Source organism: Magnolia sinica, chromosome 5, assembly GCF_029962835.1.
Source record: "Magnolia sinica isolate HGM2019 chromosome 5, MsV1, whole genome shotgun sequence".
NCBI lineage: Eukaryota > Viridiplantae > Streptophyta > Magnoliopsida > Magnoliales > Magnoliaceae > Magnolia > Magnolia sinica.
This window is the reverse complement of record NC_080577.1, coordinates 105060442-105083148: the sequence shown is the minus strand read 5'-3', so window position 1 is coordinate 105083148 and position 22707 is coordinate 105060442. Positions and strand designations below refer to the sequence as shown.

General features: G+C 42.4%; 1 protein-coding gene across 3 annotated transcripts; it reads right to left on the bottom strand.

Annotated features, from left to right (window-relative positions):
- Positions 1–1812: 1812 nt before the first annotated feature.
- Positions 1813–22188, bottom strand: LOC131246547 (uncharacterized). Of its 3 annotated transcripts, none has more exons than XM_058246787.1 (3): positions 21968–22102; positions 4549–4921; positions 1813–4023 (listed from the first exon to the last, which is right to left on the bottom strand). In XM_058246787.1, the coding sequence occupies exons 2-3, from the start codon at positions 4887–4889 to the stop codon at positions 1992–1994; spliced, it is 2373 nt and encodes a 790-aa protein (XP_058102770.1). In that variant the 5' UTR covers positions 4890–4921; positions 21968–22102; the 3' UTR covers positions 1813–1991. The 3 variants fall into 3 exon arrangements, with proteins under 3 accessions (XP_058102770.1, XP_058102771.1, XP_058102772.1); XM_058246788.1 differs by having other exon boundaries at positions 4549–4906; positions 21968–22083; XM_058246789.1 differs by lacking the exon at positions 4549–4921 and having other exon boundaries at positions 21968–22188.
- Positions 22189–22707: the final 519 nt, after the last annotated feature.

The following is a 22707-nucleotide window of genomic DNA, read 5'->3' as shown; positions in this document are numbered from 1 at the left end:
CTTGATGCGCAGGCACTCATAAATCGCACGCGTAGTTTTGTGCAGCTCGTTACAATCCCATGATCAGACTAGTTGAACAATCAAATCCTTTAATTTTTGTACACTTGTCTGTGGAAATAGGACCATCGATATTTTTCACTTTTAACCACACATAAATATCCATCAATCCATGACTTAGATAATCAAATAGGCTTAATTTGTTTCATGATAAGTCTAAATTGGGTCCCATAATTTGACTATTTATATGCCATGTGTGCAATTTCTAAGTCCCTGTGTATCATCCATCATACACTGCCAGTAATACTAGAGTTCCTAGTCTTGACCAGACTCAACCCGGTTTCACACCACGATTCATCGGGAGACAACGATCCCAATGGTTTTAAGAGCATAGCTTGATGTGTTCAATCAATTTTAGAATTTTTCAGCATAGTGGTTAGGCTCCTAAAAGTTGATATTAGATCCAACATCACATGCTATGTTCAAGTCACATAAGGTATAACCTATGAAAAGGGCAACCTAGACCAACGTGAAAGCTGCCAAAGCATGAAGAGGGTGATATACTTGAGTAACTAGATTGCAGCCGCCATACCTTGAAAAAGGGCTACTTGTATTAGAGGCCCAAGTGAGTGGGCTGCCTTGAACATCGACTAAGTGTGATAGAATGTTATATCTCAATGGTTTAAAGAGCCTAGCTTGACGCGTTTACATCCATCCCGAGGCTTTTGATGCATAGTTTAGATTCTTCACGGGTCAACCATAAGTAGGTGTCACTACTAACCCATTTATTAAAGGGATCACACTTGGCCACTCTGATGTGAACAAAGAAGCCTATAAAAAGCCTTTTTTAGGCTTTCACCCAAGGCATTCATGGAAATTCATCATCATGTCACCTTTCAAGAGAAATCGTTTCATGAGAAAGAAGCTATCTGACAAAGAAAATAATAAAAAAGCTATGAAACCCTTGATTGTCAATCCCTCTTAAAAGTCATTAGATTTGATCGTCCTAACCATCAAGATTGAATAAGAACATAATAGCGCATATAGATGATAATAGATGTTTGGACATGGATTGGACTATATATGATGTGGGGTTCACCGAGAAAAGGGTAAGAAAGATAGGAGATGAGAGAGAGAGAGAGAGTTCCCAAGCATCTAATCAAAATCATCACTCAGCCCCACATTAATAGACAATCAACATCAAAGGTAAGGTCAGCCCCATCACATTAATGGACAATCAACATCAAAGGTAAGGTCAGCCCCTAATGATTGCTGGTCCACATTCAAGATGGGCCCTGCATGATGGACGACTGACTTCAAAGTTATGCCCCACATGATGAACAGTCAATACCAAAGGTGGGCCTTGCATGATGGATGATCCACATCCAATTTCCAACACGATGGACGGCCCACATCCAAGGTGGGACGTGCATGATGGATAACTCACATCAAAGGGGAGCCTCACAAAGTGGATGGCCCACATTGAAGGTAGATCCCAGATAATGGATGGTTGACATTGAAGATAGGCCCAAGGTGGGCCCATCATAATGAAATGGACATCAAAGGCAAGCCCTACATGATGGATGGTTGATATTAAAGGTGAACCCCACGTGATGAATGGCCCCACAACAAAGGTGGGTCAGATGTTAGATGATATACATCAAGTGATATTGCAAAAGTAATTTATGGATTCTTTTTAGGATTAAGCACGTTGTTTACCAAATATACCTGTGCACTGAATAAGTAGAAATTGAGATCAGCTTCTCGATGCATTAGTAGCTGAAGCAACATGACTTACCAGACGTACCTCAACTCTTAAAAGTTAATCCCATATTTCAAAATTAAGAATGCTGAGTACATTTTGGTCAAAAGATCCGAGGGTTGATCTTCAATCTGGTTTTAACCATCTAAATACTCAAACACCAATACATTCACCTCAAGGCATTAGTATTTAAATCAAACTAAATAGCTCCTAAACACAACTGAAATTAACACTAGTGATCACCCTCTTCCACCTCTCTGCATGTCTTCTTTCTGTGCCCGGCCTGACCACACCTAGTGCAATTTACATTAAGCTTTAGCCTCTTACTCGGATCAAACAATTCTGTCTGCTTCGATTTTGGCTTGCCTCGTGGACGGGGTGGACGAACAATCAGCTCGGTGTTAGAATCTTCACTTACAGGATTTCCTATATCTGGTATTGGGTGGATAGATTCGGAGTATGTCAAACGGTAGCAATCGACCGTGAAGTATCTTGAGCAGTAATCATAAGTATTTCGACCTGTGCGATCGAAAACTGCGGCTGCATGAATGCATGGCAACCCAGACATCTTCCATCTCTGGCACGTACAATCCTGCGTCTCAATGTCCACAATGTTGACTGAATCATCACGGACTTCGAACACACTCCCTGATGAAAACAACACGCTGAGCGAGTGCGAGTTGTATATCTCTAACTCTAGTCTTTGCTCCATTGAAGGTGTGAGAATCGTCGACCATGTGCTTGAAGCCTCTCGACGGGAATAAATCATCTCCATCATCTTACACCGTATCATGTCGATCATATGTATTATTGATAGGTCACACTCCTCTGATATCCAACTGTAGAACAACTCTGCAACGTTCGATGATAGGTGGTCATATCGCAAGCCCTTAAAGAATGCATTCGACCAATGTTCAGGCTTGCTTAACAAGACCCAGGAAGCGACATCATGTGAGAAATTCCGGATGTTGTCAATGCAAGCATTGAAATCGGTAATGCTGCACGAGTAAGCAGCGCGTTTAATCTCATCGGCCAGTGCATCCTTCGCCGGCTGTGATGGGCCCTTCAACACCCGCTTGAAGTCCTCAGTAAGGTGATGCAGAGAATAGGCATGATAGCTGTCCTCGAAAACCTGTGGCACAGCCTCCTCTAAACCGTTGCGTCTGTCAGATACAAATGTTATGGTCCGATTTGTTGACACGGCTGATTTCAATTCTGTCAAAAACCAAATCCAATTATCATGGGAATCAAAATCCACTATAGCGAAGGCAATGGGAAATATGGCATCATCCCCATCAACTGATACCGCAGCTAACAATGTCCCTCGCCATTTCTCTCTTAGAGATGTTCCGTCGAGAAGAATGAGGGGGCGGCAACCATTATCAAACCCATGCCGTGAAGCATGGAATGAGACAAAAAGGCAGCGAAAATTCAACTTGTCTGTTGTTGTCAGAGTTACAAGACTACCAGGATTCGTCTCCTTTATCCTATTGCAGAACCAAGGCAACTGACTATATGCGTCTGACTGGGAGTCTTGAAGCTGCTTCTGGGCCACCTCCTTTGCTATCCACGCCCGTCTATATGTGACATTGATTCCATACTCCTGATATATGTCATTCACGATTTCCGTTGGTTTATAATGTGGTTTATCGCGTAGCTTGTCTTTTATAATGCTCACAATCCAGATTGTTGATGCATTCGGATGGCTGTCTTTTCCAACCCCACCACATGTGTGCACATTCTTCATCCTTCTAATCTTGAACCTCTTCATGGATGCTAGTCTGGAAGCATGCACCCGCCATGGGCAGCCCTGAGCTCTACATTTGGCAGTCACACGGGATTGAGAACTATAAATGTTCTTTAATGCATACCCTTTTGCAATGGCATACGTACGCAATGCATCACGGAAGTCACTGACGCTATCAAATTCTTTGCCCATATTAAGGATAGTGTTTCCTGGTGAACTGTATTGTGCTGGCCCCTTATCATTGGCAACGGCAGGGATGGTGGAAATTGGGGTGGTTGGGTCAGTGTCTGTAGTGACAATTGCTGAAATCCTGCTCCTGGTCCTACGTGCAATGCTATCACCACTGGCAGGGGCAGCCATGGCAGCATTTGAAGCCACTGGATCAGGGACTGTAGTTCTCCTTCCTTCCCTATCATTGTCGACGGTTGTAGGAGTTTGCGTGATTGAGTCAGTGGCTGCAGCCCTTTTTGTGGTCCTACTTGTGGGTCTACTTGTTTTACTTGTGGCTCTGTTTGCCCTGCAAGAGAATGCACCCCATTTAATTTCATTCAAAAAGTATAATTCATATAGGGGTCAGCATCATCAGCAATCACATATTGCTGATGCAAGAGGCCATGGTTCTGTAATCAAAACCATTGATCTGATGACCCCACCAAGGATGGAGAATGCCTTGAAAAAACTTCCAGATTGGAAGATCCCAACCTTTCAGTCAATGGCCTACACCTAGAAAACTAAGCAGAAGAATGCAGGAACAGTCCCCACTCAATGGGAGTGTAGTACAAAGATCAAGGGGTTAGTATCTCCCGATGTGGAGATTTTCATCCTGTTAAATCAATGTTCTGGATCTCGGAACCAGGGGCATCACATTAGCAGGACTCTGTAATTCCTCACAAACAGGATCTTCGGATGTGGGGATTTTCAGGGCATGCCCCATCCACAGCGGAGCCTGTGAAATCAGTGGTATTTATCACAGAACCGTGGGTCCCATGTCAGCAGGACCCTGTTATTGATCGCAAACAGGAGTTGACCAAGGAAAAGTTACCGGTTGTCATCCGTTTTGTCAGTGTTCTGAGCAACGGTCTCCCCATCCAAAACGAAAACATCTATTGTTGCGGAATCCTCATGAAAATCAATCATGCACTGCATGTGCTTGTCATTGGATACTGTGATCGGAATCCGTCTGTTGCTTGGGAGGAAGTACTTTATCAATAAGGTACTTGCATTACGATTGCACATTTCAGCTATCTCTGACTTGAATTCATCAAATTTCATGTTGGGAACAACCGGTATTGCATATGCTTCTCCACCGGTATATGACATAGATCCATCATTGTTTGTTACAAACTCGCCACCAACCTGGCAAATAGCAACAGTTTTCCCCATTTTCCAACTGCGACTACCTATGAACAAGCAATCTAAGAGGAATTTAATGTCAATTACAAATAAGGAGATATGAAAGCCAAAGAACAATATGATCAGTTATCACCCAAATTCATGGTAGTGACAGAATTCCCAAGAAAACACTATATGCCTGGCCAGGTTGTCCATATATTCTTTTATTACTAGATTTCTAGAGGTAAGGACAAACTAGCTCTGCTTTGGAGTCTACTGACGATGACTAGCTATCGGAAGCTGAGAAGTTTACCGACGCTTTGGAGTCTACTGACGATGACGAGGTTTTGAGAATCCTGTCATCAAGAGAACATTGATTGTCAGGGTACTGATGGCGAGAAACGACGTTCGTCGCAAGAAGTTCTCTACGGCGAGCGGAAACCTAAGAGAAGACGTTAGGGGTAAATCAAGAGACACTTTGGAGTCTACTGACGATGACGATCTATCGGAAGCTGAGAAGTATGGAGATCAGGGATGGAAGCAGGTATCCTACGCTAAACGCATCTCTACATCCTCTTCCCACGCGAAGAAAAAGTGGAACTCATATCCTACTCTTTTCGTCAAGGGTTATCCGGAAGGATGGCTCCCAATTAACATCTCACGGGTATTTGGGCGAGCTGGCGCGGTCATGGACGTAGTTATGCCGCAAGATAGAGTAAGCAGGTTCTATCGGGGATTCGCTCTCGTCAGAATGAGTTCGGAAGTTGAGCTCGCCAGAGCAGTTGAAATGCTTCATGGCGTAAAATACGAAGATATTCCAATGCTTGTCCAACGTGCGAGATTTGGACCGAAATACAGAGATCAGAACAGGAAGGCAGCTAAATCCGATTCTCCCAAGAACCCTACATCCATCAATCCCTCCTCTCAGCCCATCCGTTTGGATGGCCACTCTTTCAGAGATGCCGTTCTAAACCATATACTGACCCCAAACACCCCACCCATCCCTTAAGCCGATCCTGGTAAGGTACAAACCAACTTGCCTACAACACCCACAGAAATCCAGAATGAAGTTCAGAAGCCTCATTCTATCTCAGTCAGTCAGGCGAGTTTCAATTGCGCTAAAGCAGAGTCAGCAGAGACAATGATGATCGTGACCAGGGAAGGAGCTTCGCTCTCGCAAGTTAAGGAATGGATCAAGGAGTGCACAGGTTTCCTCCCAGGCAACTATATAATCAAACCCATTGGCTTCAACGACCTGTGGGTCAAGGTTTGTCCGGGGTTAGGTCAAGGTTTGTTCGGGGATTAACCTGGACATGTTATTAATGGCGGGCCACTTGCACTCGGAAGGGCTAGTTGTAAGAGTCATGCCATAGGAAGACTATTCCATTTTTGGAATGGAAAACGTCTGGATTTTCATATGGGGCATTCCCTAGGAATGCTGGAACGATGATTTCTTTATAGCTGCTACTTCTTGTATTGGATCTCTTCTGGAGCTGGATTCCAAGACGAAGCTCGGAGAGGAGCTAGGAGTTATCAGAGTCCGTGTGAGACAGAAGAAGGGGCCCCAATCCTTCCCCCTCACCTGACTGTGGAGAAAGATAATCGCCAAATCTTCCTCCCGTTGCAGAGAGAAATGCCCGACGCTGCCTACCCCAGATGGGGTGACGTTTGGAGGGCGAAAGAAACCCCCCCTCCGACTCAATCCCTCTTGTCGGACGTCCATTGTGACGAAGGAGCACGGCATTCTTTCTCCCGCAGTGCACCGGATCCTCATGCTGTCAACGTCTCTGTCCTCGTTGACGATCGCGCTTCCTTCCTCTCCACAGAAGACACACGTGGCGCCATCGCCGAGAAACCGCCGTCGCGTCTTGACACTTCAGTCTCTTGGGCCATGAGTCGTTAGCTCTTGTTGCAGGAGAGTGCTCCACGTGGCACCTCATCTAATACGATCTGTTAGCCAGCGCAGCCCATCATAATGTGCATGACAGATACGGCCACGCGGACAGTGCTCATGCAGCCACGTCGCTAGGCACATCACCATCACCTGTACTACCCACGCTCCGTCGGCGATCGATCCTTGGGGAGTCGACACGTGGCCACCTACCTCGAAGACGGATCCCGATACAACGCTACCCCTCTTCTATCCCACCTTCTACACGTGGCAGCTCCTTCGGGCCACGTTACTGTCTCTGATGTGGCCCATATTCCAGAGTCCAGTGAGTCGTGCCTGGGTTCTACATGGGCCCAACCCCATCAATCCCTCCTAAGCCCAAATATCTCCAATCCCTTAACTGATCACCTTTCCCTCCCTCCTATTCCTAAAGTCGTATCCCTGCCCGATAATCTCTCCACCCACTCCTCTGATACAACCCATGCCTGTCCTAAACCAAATACCCTTCAACTCCCAAGGTTATTCCCATTCTTTTCCATGGGAGACGACCCTTCTAAAGCCGATGACTCAGACAACCGCTACTCCAAACCTCAAACCCTTTCATCCCTTCCTTCATCCCCACCAACCTCCATACCTCACTCTCAGGACTGGGCAGACATGGGCCCCATTACCCTATTCCAAGAGGATCTGCCCGATGACGTGATTGCTATTGAACCTTTGCAGATGTGTGTAGACTTCTCCCATCAACAACAGGAAGTTACAAACTCGACCACCCAAGAAGAAACAAGCAGCGAGGAAATGTTCGAAACTATTCAAAATAAACAATGGATTAGAGACGCGGTGGGCCACATCGGAAGATCGTTTGGACTGACGTTCGGAGATATGACAGAAGACTATATCACCCTCTTTCAATGCATCGAAAACAGAGGCAGACCACCCCAAACCCCCCCCCCCCCCCCAATGCACCCCATCGAAACACACCCCCAGGTCCTCAAGCAACCGGGAACTTCAACGTCTCTAACCGAGCCCGGGATTCATGTCGGCCGCCAAATTGCGCCAAGGAAGACAAGGTTCTCAGGGAAGCTCAGTTACCCAATGAGAATTCTCTCATGGAATGTTAGGGGAGTGAGATCCAAGCAGAAAAGGCACCTCATCAAAGATTCCATAGGCAAATGAGATCCGGATGTTGATTCTCTTCAGGAAACCAAGGTTTCCCTATTTAAAGATAGCCTCCTCGCTTCTCTTTGGAATCCCTCGGATGCTAAAGGGATCCCTCTCAATGCTTCGGGTAGTTCTGGTGGCATTATCGTTGCCTGGAAGTCGTCAAAATGGGACCTTCAGTCCTCCTCTGTTGGGTCATTTTCGGTTTCCATCATCCTTAAAGATAAGTTCTCTAATTTTTGTTGCCTAATCTCTTCCGTCTACAGTCCTAACCTGCCTTCAGCTAGACCATCTTTTTGGGATGAGCTGACTGCTACCAAACTTTCCTTCTCAGGTCCATGCTGTTTTGTCGGGGACTTCAATGTTATCAGGTTCGCGGAGAAGCACTCTAGGAAGAGAAGAATCTCTCCTGCTATGGAGGCCTTCTCCGAGTGGATTCAGTCCCACGAGTTAATAGATCTCCCGCTTTCAGGGGCTAGGTACACCTGGACCAATGGGCGCCTTAAGCCCATTCAATCCAGACTTGACAGATTCCTCCTGACTGCCGACTAGCTAGAGGCCTTCCCTACTGCTTCCCAACTAGCTCTCCTAAGAATCACCTCCGATCATTGTACGATTTTGCTGCGTTAGGAAGATGACAACTGGGGTCCTAAACCCTTCCGATTCAACTCGACCTGGATTTCTCTTGAAGGATTCCACCAACGCATCGTGGATTGGTGGGCTTCTATCCAGGTGAATGGATTTGCCAAACACAAACTCCTCTGTAAACTCCGACTCCTCAAATAAAAACTGAAGGCTTGGAAAGCAGATGAGGTAGATAAGAGAAAGGCTGAATCGACTGCTCTCCTCTCGGAACTTCAGCAAATTGATGCTCAAGTTGAGATCTCCCCGATGTCTGTTGAAACCCTGGGAAGACGTATCCAGATCATCCAAGCCATCGCTTCCAGGGCGCTGCAGGATGAAACCTCCTGGAAGCTGAAGTCCAGAGTGAGATGGATCGCTGAAGGAGATAAGAACACCAAATACTTCCACAGCATCGCCAACATGCGTGCCCGCGCTAAAGCTATTTTCAGTATCACTGTCGATGGTGCCATCATTGAAGATAGGAAGGAGATCGCAGACCATGCCATCCACCACTTTAAAACCCTCCTCTCTTCTGAAGGTTGGAACAGACCGCGCCTTGATTCTATTCAGTTCAACAATTTGGATGCGTCGGAAGCTAATTTGCTGGAGGATCCCTTCTCGAAGGAAGAAGTGAAAGCGGTAGAGCAGGCGCTAGGTAGGGACAAGGCCCCGGTTCCTGATGGATTTCCGATGGCCTTCTTTCAATCCTTTTGGGACATTATCAGGTTTGATGTCATGGATTTCCTCCTTGAGTTCCACAACAGAGGAAGGCTTTCCAAAGGGTTAGGTGCTTCCTTCATTGCCCTAATCCCCAAGGTTGCAAGGGCTAGCTCTTTTTCTGAATTTAGACCTATCAGTCTGATAGGGGGTCCATATAAAATCCTAGCTAAGGTGCTCTCTGTTCGCCTCTCAAAGGTCATGGGGAAGCTCATCTCTATGAACCAGAGCCCCTTTATTCGTGTAAGACAGATCATAGATTTCGCCCTCATCGCGAATGAAATCATTCATTCCTACCATAAATCTGGTGAGAAGGCTGTCCTGTGCAAGCTAGACATTGAAAAAGCTTACGACCATGTCAACTAGGAATTCTTGCAATATATGTTGTGCCGCTTGGGGTTTGGATCCAGATGGAGGAATTGGATTAGCACTTGCATTGGATCGGCTCATTTCTCCATCCTCCTCAATGGTACTCCAACTGGTTTCTTCCACAACTCCAAAGGTCTTCGCCAGGGTGATCCCTATCCCCTCTCCTCTTTTTATTGGTCGATGAGGCCTTATCTCAAATGCTACAAAAAGGCTAGGAGGAAAGAGTTCTTTGCGGAATCAAGATGTCGGGTGTGCCTTCTCCGATTTTCCACGTCCAATTTGCCGATGACACTCTCATTTTTTTAGCGGCATCCCAGGAATACATTGACAATTTGCATACCACTCTCCGATGCTTTGAAGCTGTATCTGGCCTAAGAATTAACTTGGCCAAGTCAAAGCTCTGTGGCGTCAACTTATCGGAAGCCGACACTCACTCTTTCACTACATCCATTGGATGCCACTCCGCTTCTCTTCCTCCTTCGTGGGCCTTCCTCTCGTCATATCCCCCCCCCCCCGAAATCGATGTGGGACTGTATCATCAACAAATTTCAGAAGTTCCTCGCCAGGTGGAAATGCAGATACCTATTTCTCGGGGGTCATCTCACCCTCATTAAGTTGCCTTGTCCAACCTGCCCATCTACTTCATGTCCCTTTTTAGATGTCCTTCTACGGTGCTGAAGGCCATCGATAAATTGAGACGCGATTTTATGTGGTGCGGGAAAGATAACCAGAAGAAATTCCACCTCCTTGACTGGCAGGAGGTTTGTAAACATTTCCAAGGTGGTGCGGGCATCAAGAATCTAACGATCATGAATAAGGCTCCTCTGGGTAAGTGGATGTGGAGATTAGGCAATGAAGGAGGCACGCTTTGGAATTCCATTGTCAAGGGTAAATACGGCACTTCTCAAGGTGGGTGGTGGACTAAGGAGTCCTCTATTCATAGGGCTTCGCCTTTATGGAAAGTCATTCTGCGATCTAAAAAGGAATTCCTCAAAAGCATCACCTTCGAGTTAGGAAACGGCCAGTCCATCCGCTTCTGGGATGACTTATGGATAGGGGATGTTCCGTTGAAGTCTCGGTTTCCTAACATCTACTGTTTAACCCCTAAGAAAAGCGTCGACGTGGCTAGCTGCTTCTCTGCTTCAAACGCCGGTTTTGTTTGGAATGTGTCTGCCTTCAGAAACCTCCACGATTGAGAAATTCCCGAGCTTGTAGACCTCCTCGACCTTCTCTCTAAGGCCGTCCCCAACCTTTCCTCTCTTGACAAAATTTTGTGGGCCCGGGACAAGAGCAGTGCTTTTTCAATTAGATCTTTCTATTCCCAGCTCGCCGCCCAGCGTTCTTCATTGAGCCCTTCTGCCCCTTTTATTTGGAAATATGCTATCCCTCCCAAATTTATTTGCTTCGCATGGCTGGTAGGGAAAACTAGAATCCCCATGGTGGATAACTTAAAAAAAAAGGGGAATGAATCTCGTCAACATATGCCTTTGTTGTATGCAGGCTGAGGAAATAGTCGACTACCTTCTGGTTCATTGCTCTTTCATTTCCCAGATCTGGACTGAGATTATCTCTCGATTCGACATCTGTTGGTGCAACCCGAGGTCCACATGTAACTTGCTCGAGGCTTGGCATGGGCCTAAGATAGGGAAAATGAGGACAATCATTTGGGGGATGGCTATCATCACCATATGGTGGTCCGTTTGGGAGGAAAGGAACAATAGTTGCTTCAAAGACATCCCTGCTTCAGTCCAAGCAGTTTGGTCTAGAGCCAAAATTTTGCTTTTTGAATGGGCGGGCGTTGTAAAGGGGACTAATGATGTTGATTTGCTTTTCCTAGGGAGTTAGCCTTCTGCCTCTTCAGCAGTGTTCTTCTCCCTCTTGTTTCTTTTCTCTTTCTTTTCTTTAATAAATTGCAGTTATCCTTTTATAAAAAAAAAAAGAAAAAAAGAGGACAAACTAGCTCTGAATGTGCACATATTTAGGACAACAAAGTTGATTCTCACACATCTTTAACATGAGAAGGTTTGCATTGTCAATATGCAAAGATGAAAACAACTATGGTCAAACAACCAAAATCCAGTGGTAGAAACACAAATTGAAAATATGCAAAATGAGAACAACTATGGCCAAACAACCACAATGGTGGGCATTCGATCCCACTATTTTCCATCGTGTGACCCAATTGAACCCTGGAATATACTCATTTTTGGGATCATGCCCTAAAATGATTTGGAAAAATGGATGAATGGTGTAGATAAAACATAGACATCATAATGGCCCCACGAAGCAAAATGGGAGGGCAAAATGGAGGGTAGTACGGTCATTTGGCAAATGTAATGAAAAGGGGTCAAACAGTAATAAATGCGGACAAGTAGGGATAAAAAAGACTTTTCTGCAGTTAACGGCTCAATCCGTTAGTGTAGGCGGTTGCAGGACGTATATGAAATAGGTAAGTGGGATTTAAAAGCGGGAGGTTTTTGGTCCATAGCCGAAAAGGTAGGCGGCCATATGGAAAACACACCCCCGCCGCGTCCCCCCCCCCCCCCCGGTTTTTTTAAATAAATAGTACCTTGTAGTATAATTCCTACAACTCGTTGATTGTAATCAACCTATGTAATAGACTATTAGATATTGCTTGATTGTAAACGACCTATAACGACCTATGCTATGGTCTATTACATTGGGCCTATGGGAGTTTTGTGCTCTCATCGCTATTCCCCAGCCTGGATAAAGGAGGGTTGCGTCAGGTTGGCAGCCAACATCAAACTTATGCCATAACTTCCATCATGAATCCAAACAATATGACATTCCAAACTCATGCTAGGGCATTCCTTGTAAGTGACGTGCTGCATTTAAACCCATGTGTAGTGAGAAATGGGGAAGGGTTGCTTAAGGTGTCCCCTATAAGCGACATGTTGCAACAACGCCTGGTTGTTATGAGGAGTAAGCAAGAGTTCCTGCATCATTCTGGATGTGGTGGGTAATAAAGCTAGTCAAGGACAATAGGATTCATCTTGCTACATATATAGGATCATAAACGGGTAAGAGTACTATGGAGTTAGTAAATACGATGAAATGAAGGAGAGTTCAAACTTGCGTTCGGGTAAGGCTGGCAATGGGCTATGCTTAGGCCATCAAAATTAAAATTTTGAATAGGGCCAACCGAAAGGCCTCATCCAACAAATTCAAAAGCTAGGCCTACATTCAGGAGACCAAGCAGAAAAAGGCCAAAACTAGAGAAATTGATGGACACAATATTTTAAATAGGAAAGGACAATAACAGAAATGGGGTGGGGGGATAGTGGTAGATACAGCTTTAAAGGATAAAGTTGTAGATGTTAGGAAAGCGATAGGATTTTATTAATAAAACTTGGGTAGGAGAGGAGATATATATATATATATATATATATATAACACTATTATTAAGAAGCTCACAACAAGCAAGGAAAGAATATCGACCTAAGAAACAAAAACAGAAATTCTCAAAGGGGGAGGGCAATTGAAGCTACCTTTACATACACCGCCCAATCCGACACGAGGCATTTAACTTTCAAAATGACATCATTCACCCGCTCACTCTCATTCTGAAAATAACAACCATTCCTTGATCCCCAAATATTCCATAACAAAACCATGATTAGCAACCACCATATAGCTTTCCAGGGCTTACCAACTCTGCCTCCATGCCAAGCCCATAACAGATCTTCCATAGTCTTCAGCATGACCCAATCTGTGAGAAACCACGAAAGAAAATAATCCCAAACTCTCATGACAAAAGGACAGTGAATGGAGAGATGATCGATTGACTCCTCATTGTCCATGCACATTACGCATATGTTGGGAAGAACAAGCACTCTTCTTAGTTTCATCTCCGAATTGCCCTAAAATACAATCCTTTCTTCTAGCATATCAAGCTTCATCGATTTTAGAAGATCCAACGAGATAAGAAACTCATCAAATTCGTCATCTACCAAATTCCTGCAACATGCTGCTCCCTGTCCCAAGATAAGCACTCCACCACATGAACAATTCGGTCGGAAGTGAGCCTAGCGACCCTTGGGAACAAGTCCTAAAGCACCTAACTGCCGCACCAAACATCCACCCAAAATCGGACTCGAGATCCTTTTCTGACCCTAAAAGAGATACCGCTACTCAAAAGGCGTTGTGTAGTTGCAATGGCTCTCCAAGCACCTGATGCTCTATATAAAGAGGTTTTTACAAGAAAGCCACTTTCTTGCAAACCGTACCTAGCGGCTATCATGCTTCTCCAAAGTTTGCCCTCCTCTTCGCTAAATCTCCATATCCATTTCCCTAAGAGAGTCATATTCTTTTTTCTTTTTCTTCTTGAAAGATAACAAATTTTTATTAAGAATAGAACAAAGGCAAACGAAAAAAAGCAACACAAAGGAGCAAAACAGCAAAGAGGGATGTCAAGATGGCGTCTAAACTACATCCCGAGGAACTCCATATTACACCCCTTAAGCTTAGAAGCAGAGGAAGCCCATTCAACTATCAACAATCTAATTCTAAGGGAGAGTCGTATTCATATTAGCCAAGGGTTTTATGCCAGCTCCCTCTTTATTGATAGGCTTGCAAACTTTGTCCCACCACTCTGAGAGCAAGGATAGAAGGAAGCATAAACTCAAACGATGTCGAAGATGATAGATACTTTTATAGGATTAGGATATCTGAAGTGAAAGAAGCCTTCAAAATGATGAAAACAGGAAAGGCCCTTGGACCAAATGGTATACCAATGGAGGTTTCGAACTATAAGGGAGATATTGGATTATTTTGGTTGATAAAGTTGTTCAAGAAGATTGTAAGATCAAAGAAAATGCTAGACAAATGGAAGAAAATTGCTGTGGTACTGGTACCTATTTATAAGAAAAGAAAAGGAGATATACAGAGAGCTGCACAAACTATCGAGTGATTAACTCATAAGCCATACTATGAAATTTTGGGAGAAAATGATTGTGTAAAGAGTAAGACATAAGAGAAAATAAAAAATCAGTTTAGTTTCATGCCTAAGAAGTCCACTATTGAATCTATTTTCCTACTTAGATAATTGATGGAGAAATACAAGGAGAGGAGGAAGATCCATATGGTCTTTGTTGACTTAGAGAAAGCATATAATAGTCCCCAGAGAGTTAACCTAGTGGATGTTTGGAAAGAAAGGAGTTTCAAGAGGATATCTTAATGTGATTAAGGATATGCATGAGAGAGCGATAACAAATTTGAGGTCCATTGGCAAAGAGACAAGTGACTTCCCAGTTATCGTAGGTTGGCACCAGGGGTTGACATTAAGTATGTCCTTTTCTCTTGGTTATGGATGAGCTAATTAGGCATTTATAGGAAGAGATCCCATGGGGTATGTTGTTTATAAATAACATAGTTTTAAATGAAAAGATGAGGGAGTGCGTAAAAACAAAGCTAGATTTATGGAGGGGTGAAAACGAGGAATTAGTTAAGACAACAACAGTCGGACTAAAATAGTAGTAACAATAGGAGTGAAAACCAGGAATTAGTTAAGATTGTTGACCAAGAAGCTTCACAAATTGACCACTTTCAATACCATGAATGGAGAGATTCATAACGATGTTGCCCATAGAATTGAAGATGGGTGGAATCTAAAATTTTATGTGATCGTCATGTTACCACTCAAACTAAAACGAAAATTTTATAGGATAGCTATGAGACTAGCCATATGTTGAGGGTCAAATATTGTATATTGGACCCCATTTATTACTTGGTTTTATGAACATGATAATGCTTAATGTTCTATTTTAATCATGTTTGTGTTGCAAGGTGAATTTAAGAGCTTAGATTGAAAAGGATGCTAAAAGCATGAATTTAAAGCTCAAGAATCACCAAAGCCAAGGATGGATCTTAAAAGACCAAGAATGAAGAATTCACATGCCGAAGATCTAAGAAAACCAAGTCAAGAATGAAAAGAATCGAAGTTATAAAGTGAATTTGCGTAATCCTCGACTAGTCCTGGCTCCTACTCGACTAGTCCTGGCCCAGCTCGACCAGTCGAGGATTCCTCGACTCGAACTCTAGCGGCAAAATCCTCTAAAATTAGGTCATCCTCGACCAGTCGAAGGTGACCCTCGATCAGTCAAGGGTTATCCTCGACCAGTCTAAGGTTATGCAGACAACACACAAATTATGGAAATTTGAGGCGGTTTCCTCCAACTCGGTGCCAAAATTGGAGTTGCAAAAATATAAATTGGAATCCCTGGGGCATTCTTAGGCATCATCTAGGGTTTGAGGAGTGGAGCAAAGGCGTAGAGAAGCCATCGCTAAGAGTTTTTCTTCATTTTCCTTAGTTGTTTTTATGCTTTTTTAAAGAGATTCTAATTCAATCATGTCTATGGTTGGCCAAACTACTTAGCTAGGGCTAAGAGGTGAAGCTTGTGGTGTGATGGGATGTTTTTATTGCTTTGATTCATGTTTATATTGAACTCTCTTTGATTTTAGTTTGATTATAAGGAATACTTTTAGTTTTTAATGGTTTGTTGTACTCAAATTACAATAGATCTGTGAAAGCTTTAAGTATGTTCTTTTCATGTATTGAGATTGTGAAATTAGGAAATCCTGTTGTTCACCATCATCCCTTGGGCATGGTTGGATGATGGAATCCTCCCTAACTTTCACAATTTTCTCATGTTGGTTGTGGGATTGGTAAATCCTGTTATTTGCCTTGTCTACTGGGCATGGTTTTGTGATGGAATCACTTCCAGTTCTCACACCTCTCATCCATTGAGAATTAGGTCAAAGGAAGTTCAGATTTAATCTTACTAAGATATCTTCCAATTGGATAAGATGGGACTCTGATTCCAGTTGTGTCCTTGAATCAAGCATAGATCTCCCTGATCTCTACAAGTGGATCCTTGGAAACCCTAGTTACCACCTTTGAATTTGGAAGTTTTTAATCACTTTAATCACAACTACTCTCTCAAATATTCCAGATTTAGGTTTATATCTTTTTCTAGTTCTAGTTCTAGTTCTAGTTACTTTCAGAATACACACAAGATTAATCCCTGTGGATTCGACCTCGGTCTCACCGAGATTATTACTACATCGCGATCTTACACTTGGGGTTGTGAACAAGTTTTTGGCGCCGTTGTCGGGGATTAACGGTTGCATTTTTCAAGATTAACTAGTTTTGGAATTAGTTTAAGATTAGCGTTTTTCTATTTTCTATTTTTAGGATTAAAAACTTTCGTAATTTGTTTTTAGAAACTTTCCTTTTCTATTTTTCTTAGATATACTTTCTAATTTTAGTTTAGAAACTTTCTATTTTCTGTTTTTAGAAACTTCCCTTTTTAAAACTTCTGTTTTTAGAAACTAACTTGTTTTGTTTTACAGGATCTCAATTTAGGAACTTCTAATTTGGTAACTTCTTTCTAATTCCTTCTCTTTTTCTATTTCTAGATTTCTATTTCCTTCTTCTTCTTTTTTAGGTTTATGGCCAAGTGGGTCCGTGACAACACTCGACATCTTTTGAGTGAAGGATGATTGGTTGAGGGGTTATCTATCCATCACAAGATTATACACCACTCGAGATCCTCAGAGTCAATTGAAGTCATGGCTGCCAATCAACCGGTTAATCAACTGCGAAAACAACCTCAACCTCGGGTTGAGGAAGTCCAGGATGAGAATGAGGCGCATCAAGCACCCCCGCCTCGTACTTTGCGAGATTATTTACAATCGGCGGGGGCGAGCACGCCCTCATGCATGGTTTTTCCAGAAAATACGGGACATGGATATTAAGCCAGGGGTGATCCAACTCCTTCCAAAATTCCATGGACTTGAATTTGAAAGACGATATCTACACTTGAAAGAGTTTGATGAGATTATAGCCACTTTATATTTTCCTAACGTGTCTGAGGACACAGTCAGACTAAAACTCTTTCCCTTTTCTTTGAAAGAGAAAGCTAAGACGTGGTTGCATTCACTACGTCCCCGATCTATTGGCACATGGAATGACATGATAAGAGAGTTCATAAAGAAATTTTTTCCACATTATAAAACGAACACCCTTAGAAAGTCAATCATGAAGTTCGCCCAAAAGGAGGATGAAACATTCTTCCAATGTTGGGAGGAGTTCAAGGATCTTGTTAGTTCATGTCCACAACACAGTTTTGAAACGTGGTGCATTACACTTTTTTTTTATGATGGTCTAACATCTTCCATGCGCCAATTGGTCAAAACAATGTGCAATGGGGAATTCATGAATAAAAATATCAATGATGTGTGGGACTACTTGGACAGACTTGCTGAAAACGCACAATCATGGGACACCTCCCCAAAATCAAGCACCAATTCTAGGCCCACTCAATTAAAGGAGGGGCAGATTATACCTTTTGAAAGAGGATGATGATATCAATGCTAAAGTGTCTAATCTCATAAGGAAATTTGAAGCCATGAAACTAAAGAATGATAAGTTTAAGGAAACTATTGTGGTATTTGTGCTTGCAACGTTCACACAACTAAAAATTGTCCAACAATACCTGCCTTTCAAGAGGTGCTGAATGAGGAATCTAATGCCGTGAACAATTACCAAAGACCTTTCAATGGACTTACCTCCAATACATACAATCCTAGTTGGAGAAATCATCCAAACTTCAGTTGGAGGAATGGACAAACTGCTACCCCTCAAGGTTTCTTCAACCAAATTCCAAATCAAGGCAAACGTCAAGAGGATCCGGTTCTAAAACATCTTCAAAATCAAAAGCTTTTCAATCAGGGGATGCTACAAGCCTTTCAAAACCTTACAAAAGCCATACAAGGGCTTGACATAAGGAATATGATTGGAAATAAGGGGAGCCTTCCAGCTCAACCTCTTCCCAATCCAAAACCACAATACGAAGTTAGCGACCCGAGTTCTTCAAATCAGATGGAGCAAGTTAAATCTATCACCACTCTTAGGAGTGGGAAGACCATTGACAAAACCATTCCGGTTAGGGCTGAATTGCCCAAGGACCTGAAAGAGGACAACAATGATAGACCTAGCACTGCTCCACAAGAATTAGAACCAGAACTTCAAGGCAAGCCGATTGCCCCATTTACCCAACGGTTGGTTGCACCAAAACCTCTCTCTAACTCTCAGGACATTCTAGAAGTGTTGAAACAAGGTCAATATTCCTCTACTTTGATGCCGTAAAACAAATACCTTCATATGCCAAATTTCTGAAAGACTTATGTACGACTAAAAGACGGCAAAGTATAAAATAAATAAATAAAAAAATCTGACAGAAAACAGTGAGTGTTATCCTAAAGCAAGATGTGCCACAAAAGTACAAAGATCCCGGTAACCCAACCATCACTTGCGTAATTGGGAACTACCGGATTGAGCACGCACTTCTTGACTTAGGAGAGAGCGTAAATCTGATTCCTTACTCGGTCTACGAACAACTAGGTTTGGGTGAATTGAAATCCACATGGACCACATTACAACTTGCCGATCGCTCAATTCGTGTACCGAGAGGGATAATTGAGGATGTGTTGGTCTAGGTTGATGAGATGTTTCTATTGCTTTGATTCATGTTTATATTGAACTCTCTTTGATTCTAGTTTGATTATAAGGAATACTTTCAATTTTTAATGGTTTGTTGTGACTCAAATTACAATAGATCTGCGATAGCTTTGAGTATGTTCTTTTCATGTATTGAGATTGTGAAATTAAGAAATCTTGTTGTTCACCATCGTCCCTTGGGCATGGTTGGATGATGGAATCCTCCTTAACTTTCACAAATTTCTCATGTTGGTTGTGGGATTGGTAAATCCTGTTGTTTGCCTTGTCTCCTGGGCATGGTTTTGTGATGGAATCACTTCTAGTTCTCACACCTCTCATCCATTGAGAATTAGGTCAAAGGAAGTTCAGATTTGATTTTACTGAGATATCTTCTAATTGGATAAGATGGGACTCCGATTCCAGTTGTGTTCTTGAATCAAGCATAGATCTCCCTGATCTCTACAAGTGGATCCTTGGAAACCCTAGTTACCACCTTTGAATTTGTTAGTTTTTTATTACTTTAATCACAATTACTCTCTCAAATATTCCAGGTTTAGGTTTACATCTTCTTCTAATTCTAGTTCTAGTTACTTTCAGAATACACACAAGTTTAGTCCCTGTGGATTCGACCTCGGTCTCACCGAGATTATTACTACATCGCGATCCTACACTTGGGGTTGTGAACACCATGCTTCATGGAACGATGTTGGATAGTTAAGGAATATCATGTTCAAAAGATGTATAGTTGAAATGATGATGTTGAGATGAATGAGTGGCAATACAAGGATAAAATTAGAAATGAATACATTTGAGGGAACTTAGGAGTGGCACCAATAGGTAATGAGGTTAAGTAGACTTAGATGGTTTAGTCATGTGCACCGGAGACCAAGAACCGTGCCGGTTAGGAGTGAGTTGGTATAGGTTGAAGGCTCTAAAAAGTCAAGGGGAAGGCCGAAAAGGATATGGATGGAGGTAGTAAGAAAAGACCTGATGACTTATGATCTAACTAAAGGTATGGCCCTTAATAGAGTGAATGGCCAAACAATTCATGTAGCTCACCTTGCGAGAAGGCTTAAATGACAATAATGATGAATAGAATTCCTATCAATTCTTTCCTAGCACCCAAACACCATTTCTTAGTCCCACAAAACTACAAATAAAATCTTTTTCTCAGGGATTTTGTTTCCTCGAAACGTATTCTTTAGGCCCTTTTAAATTCCGGAAGCCCAAAAAACCCCTATGCTAGACTAGTTTTAGTTGTTCAATTCTCAAATACAAATTCATTGATAAAACACCACTTCCAGGGTCAACGTCCGTACAACTACTAAGATGAATTATTCTATCCTTATATATGTCTCTCTACTAAACCTTTAAAGATAGATCATCCATGCATAATCCTAATTCCAACATTATCTCAAAATCCTAAATCTCACCCGACCTATTAGATTAGATGTATGGGCTAAGACTCTAAAAGCATTGGAAAATCGCTATCTCCAAATTTCTTTCCTCAACTACTAGGCAACTTAAACCAAAAAAATAACTTGTCCTCACAACCCTATATTTTGGAGCTATATTAAAACCACAGTCTTGAACTCCCAAACCAAAAAGGGGTTGTTTGGATGCTTGTAAAGTTTTAAGTTGTAAACACTTTACACCTAAAAAGAGTTTCAGGAGTAAACTCTTTACATGCTATTCCATTTGGCTTTTAAGTGGTAATTTGTTAATATGTAAATAGATTGTGTTTGGCTAACTTGTAAAGTATTTACAATGTATAAAGTAGGTATTCACACCACAGAGAGCTTGGGGTGGTAAATCTCGCCAAGAAGAGCTCAATTTTTTTGGCCTAGGAAAGCATCAAAGTACGCACACATTGGACGAATTGAATGTCCTGCATTCATCACAATAGGTCCCGGACGTGATTTGGAAGGTTTTTAACAGTGGACATTATCACATGTGGTCCATCTGATGATCAATCGGGCGTTTTTTGGGGTGGCATGGGAAAGCATCAAGGAATGAACACGATGAACAGATTTGAATGTGATGTACACATCGCGGTGGGCCCATGAGTGTGTATCGACCATTGTGTTTTACCGTGTACAATGCCTTTTCAGTTGTAAAGATATCTCATTCTCTGATACATAACCAATGTGAACTTGAACTCATTAAGTATTAGAGATCAACATCATGATACAAAATTACTGTTAATTAAAATGAGATGAACTCATTTTTAGGCGTCTACCAAACAGGGCCTAAATTTTCCAGAAAATCCTTAAGGGGCTATTTGGGTGCCACTTGAAAATGAGTTCATCTCATTTTAGTTAATCATAATTATGTATTCGATATCATGATTGCCCTTAGCAAAACTCATTTTGAAGTGGCACCCAAACAGGCCCTAAAAATAAACCTTAATCAGGCAAAGAGAACTAAAACTTGCAGAATACTCCTGAACCCTAAACTCTAAATTTAAAAAGACAAGAAAAGAAATCCAAAAATGCTAAACTGAGTTCTCAGAAACCTAACCCCAGCTCCTAACCTAAACCAGAAAACACCCTGAATTTTTCAGAAAAAGCCAAAACCCTAACAACGAGAAAAAAACCCTCCAAATTTTAACAACCGCCTTAAATTTCCAGAAAATTTGTAAAAACCCCTAAATACTGGAAAATTAAATATCGAAAAACAGCCCAGAAAAAACGGCATAAATTGCTAAACATCCCTAAAATTTCAGGAAAAAAAACCCTAAATTTATCTAACAAAGAGCAAAAAAAAATAAAAAATCAAACAAATTACCCCCCAATTGCAGGAAAATAAGATCGAAAGGTAAAATAAAATAAAAATACAAAAAGGTACCTTGTCAGAGAGCTGTTCGGAGAGAGAGAGAGAGACGCTGGGGGGTTTTCGTCAAAATCAAAGGGGTCTTCGTCTACGTCTTTCTTTTCATTTCTCATTAAAACAGGGACTAAGAGGTCATTACATACAAGGACGTCTGAGAACAAAGACATTTGTTTAGGGGCTCTTTCGTAAAGGTAGATCTGACCGTTGAAGAGGGAAACGGAAGTCGCTGCACACGTATATCAGATTCTAACCACTACTTAGATGGGCTTGAAAAAATTTCGAACCAGAGTTCGGGCTTGCCCGAGATCGACTCGACTCGGATCGGACGGAACTCAGATTGAACCTGTTTGGTGACTTGGTTACTTTGATATTGCTGTTGCTCAGCGCAGTGTTTGGTGGAATGACACAACAAAGTGTCGGCTGATGGCAAGGAATGTATGTTTCATCAAACAAATATTATTTTTTCTTGTTTTTAATGTTGCTTATAAGGTGTTTGATGAAATACTTTTAAAACCGCTACTACTGTTTTACATACAGTGAGAATTTGAAGGTGCAGTCCATGTGTTTGTGAAAATACTGCACAAGCGAACTCAGCTCGATCTTGGTTTGAACTCGGCTCGAACTGGCCCGAGCTGCTGGCCGAACCAAGCCAGCTAGCAAGTCAGGCTCAAGGACTGAGCCGAGCCGAGTTCAAGTTGAGGTCGGGCCGAGTTGATCTGTGCCCAACTCAATTCAAATCAACTCGTGTATACCTC

What these genes read in the sequence shown, in the direction of transcription:
- LOC131246547 (XM_058246787.1), bottom strand. Translation starts at nt 4,889, where the DNA reads ATGGGGAAAACTGTTGCTATTTGCCAGGTTGGTGGCGAGTTTGTAACA. An exon ending in GACAAAACGGATGACAACCG is followed by an intron (nt 4,024 to 4,548) that starts GTAACTTTTCCT and finishes ATTCTCTTGCAG; the next exon opens with GGCAAACAGAGCCACAAGTA.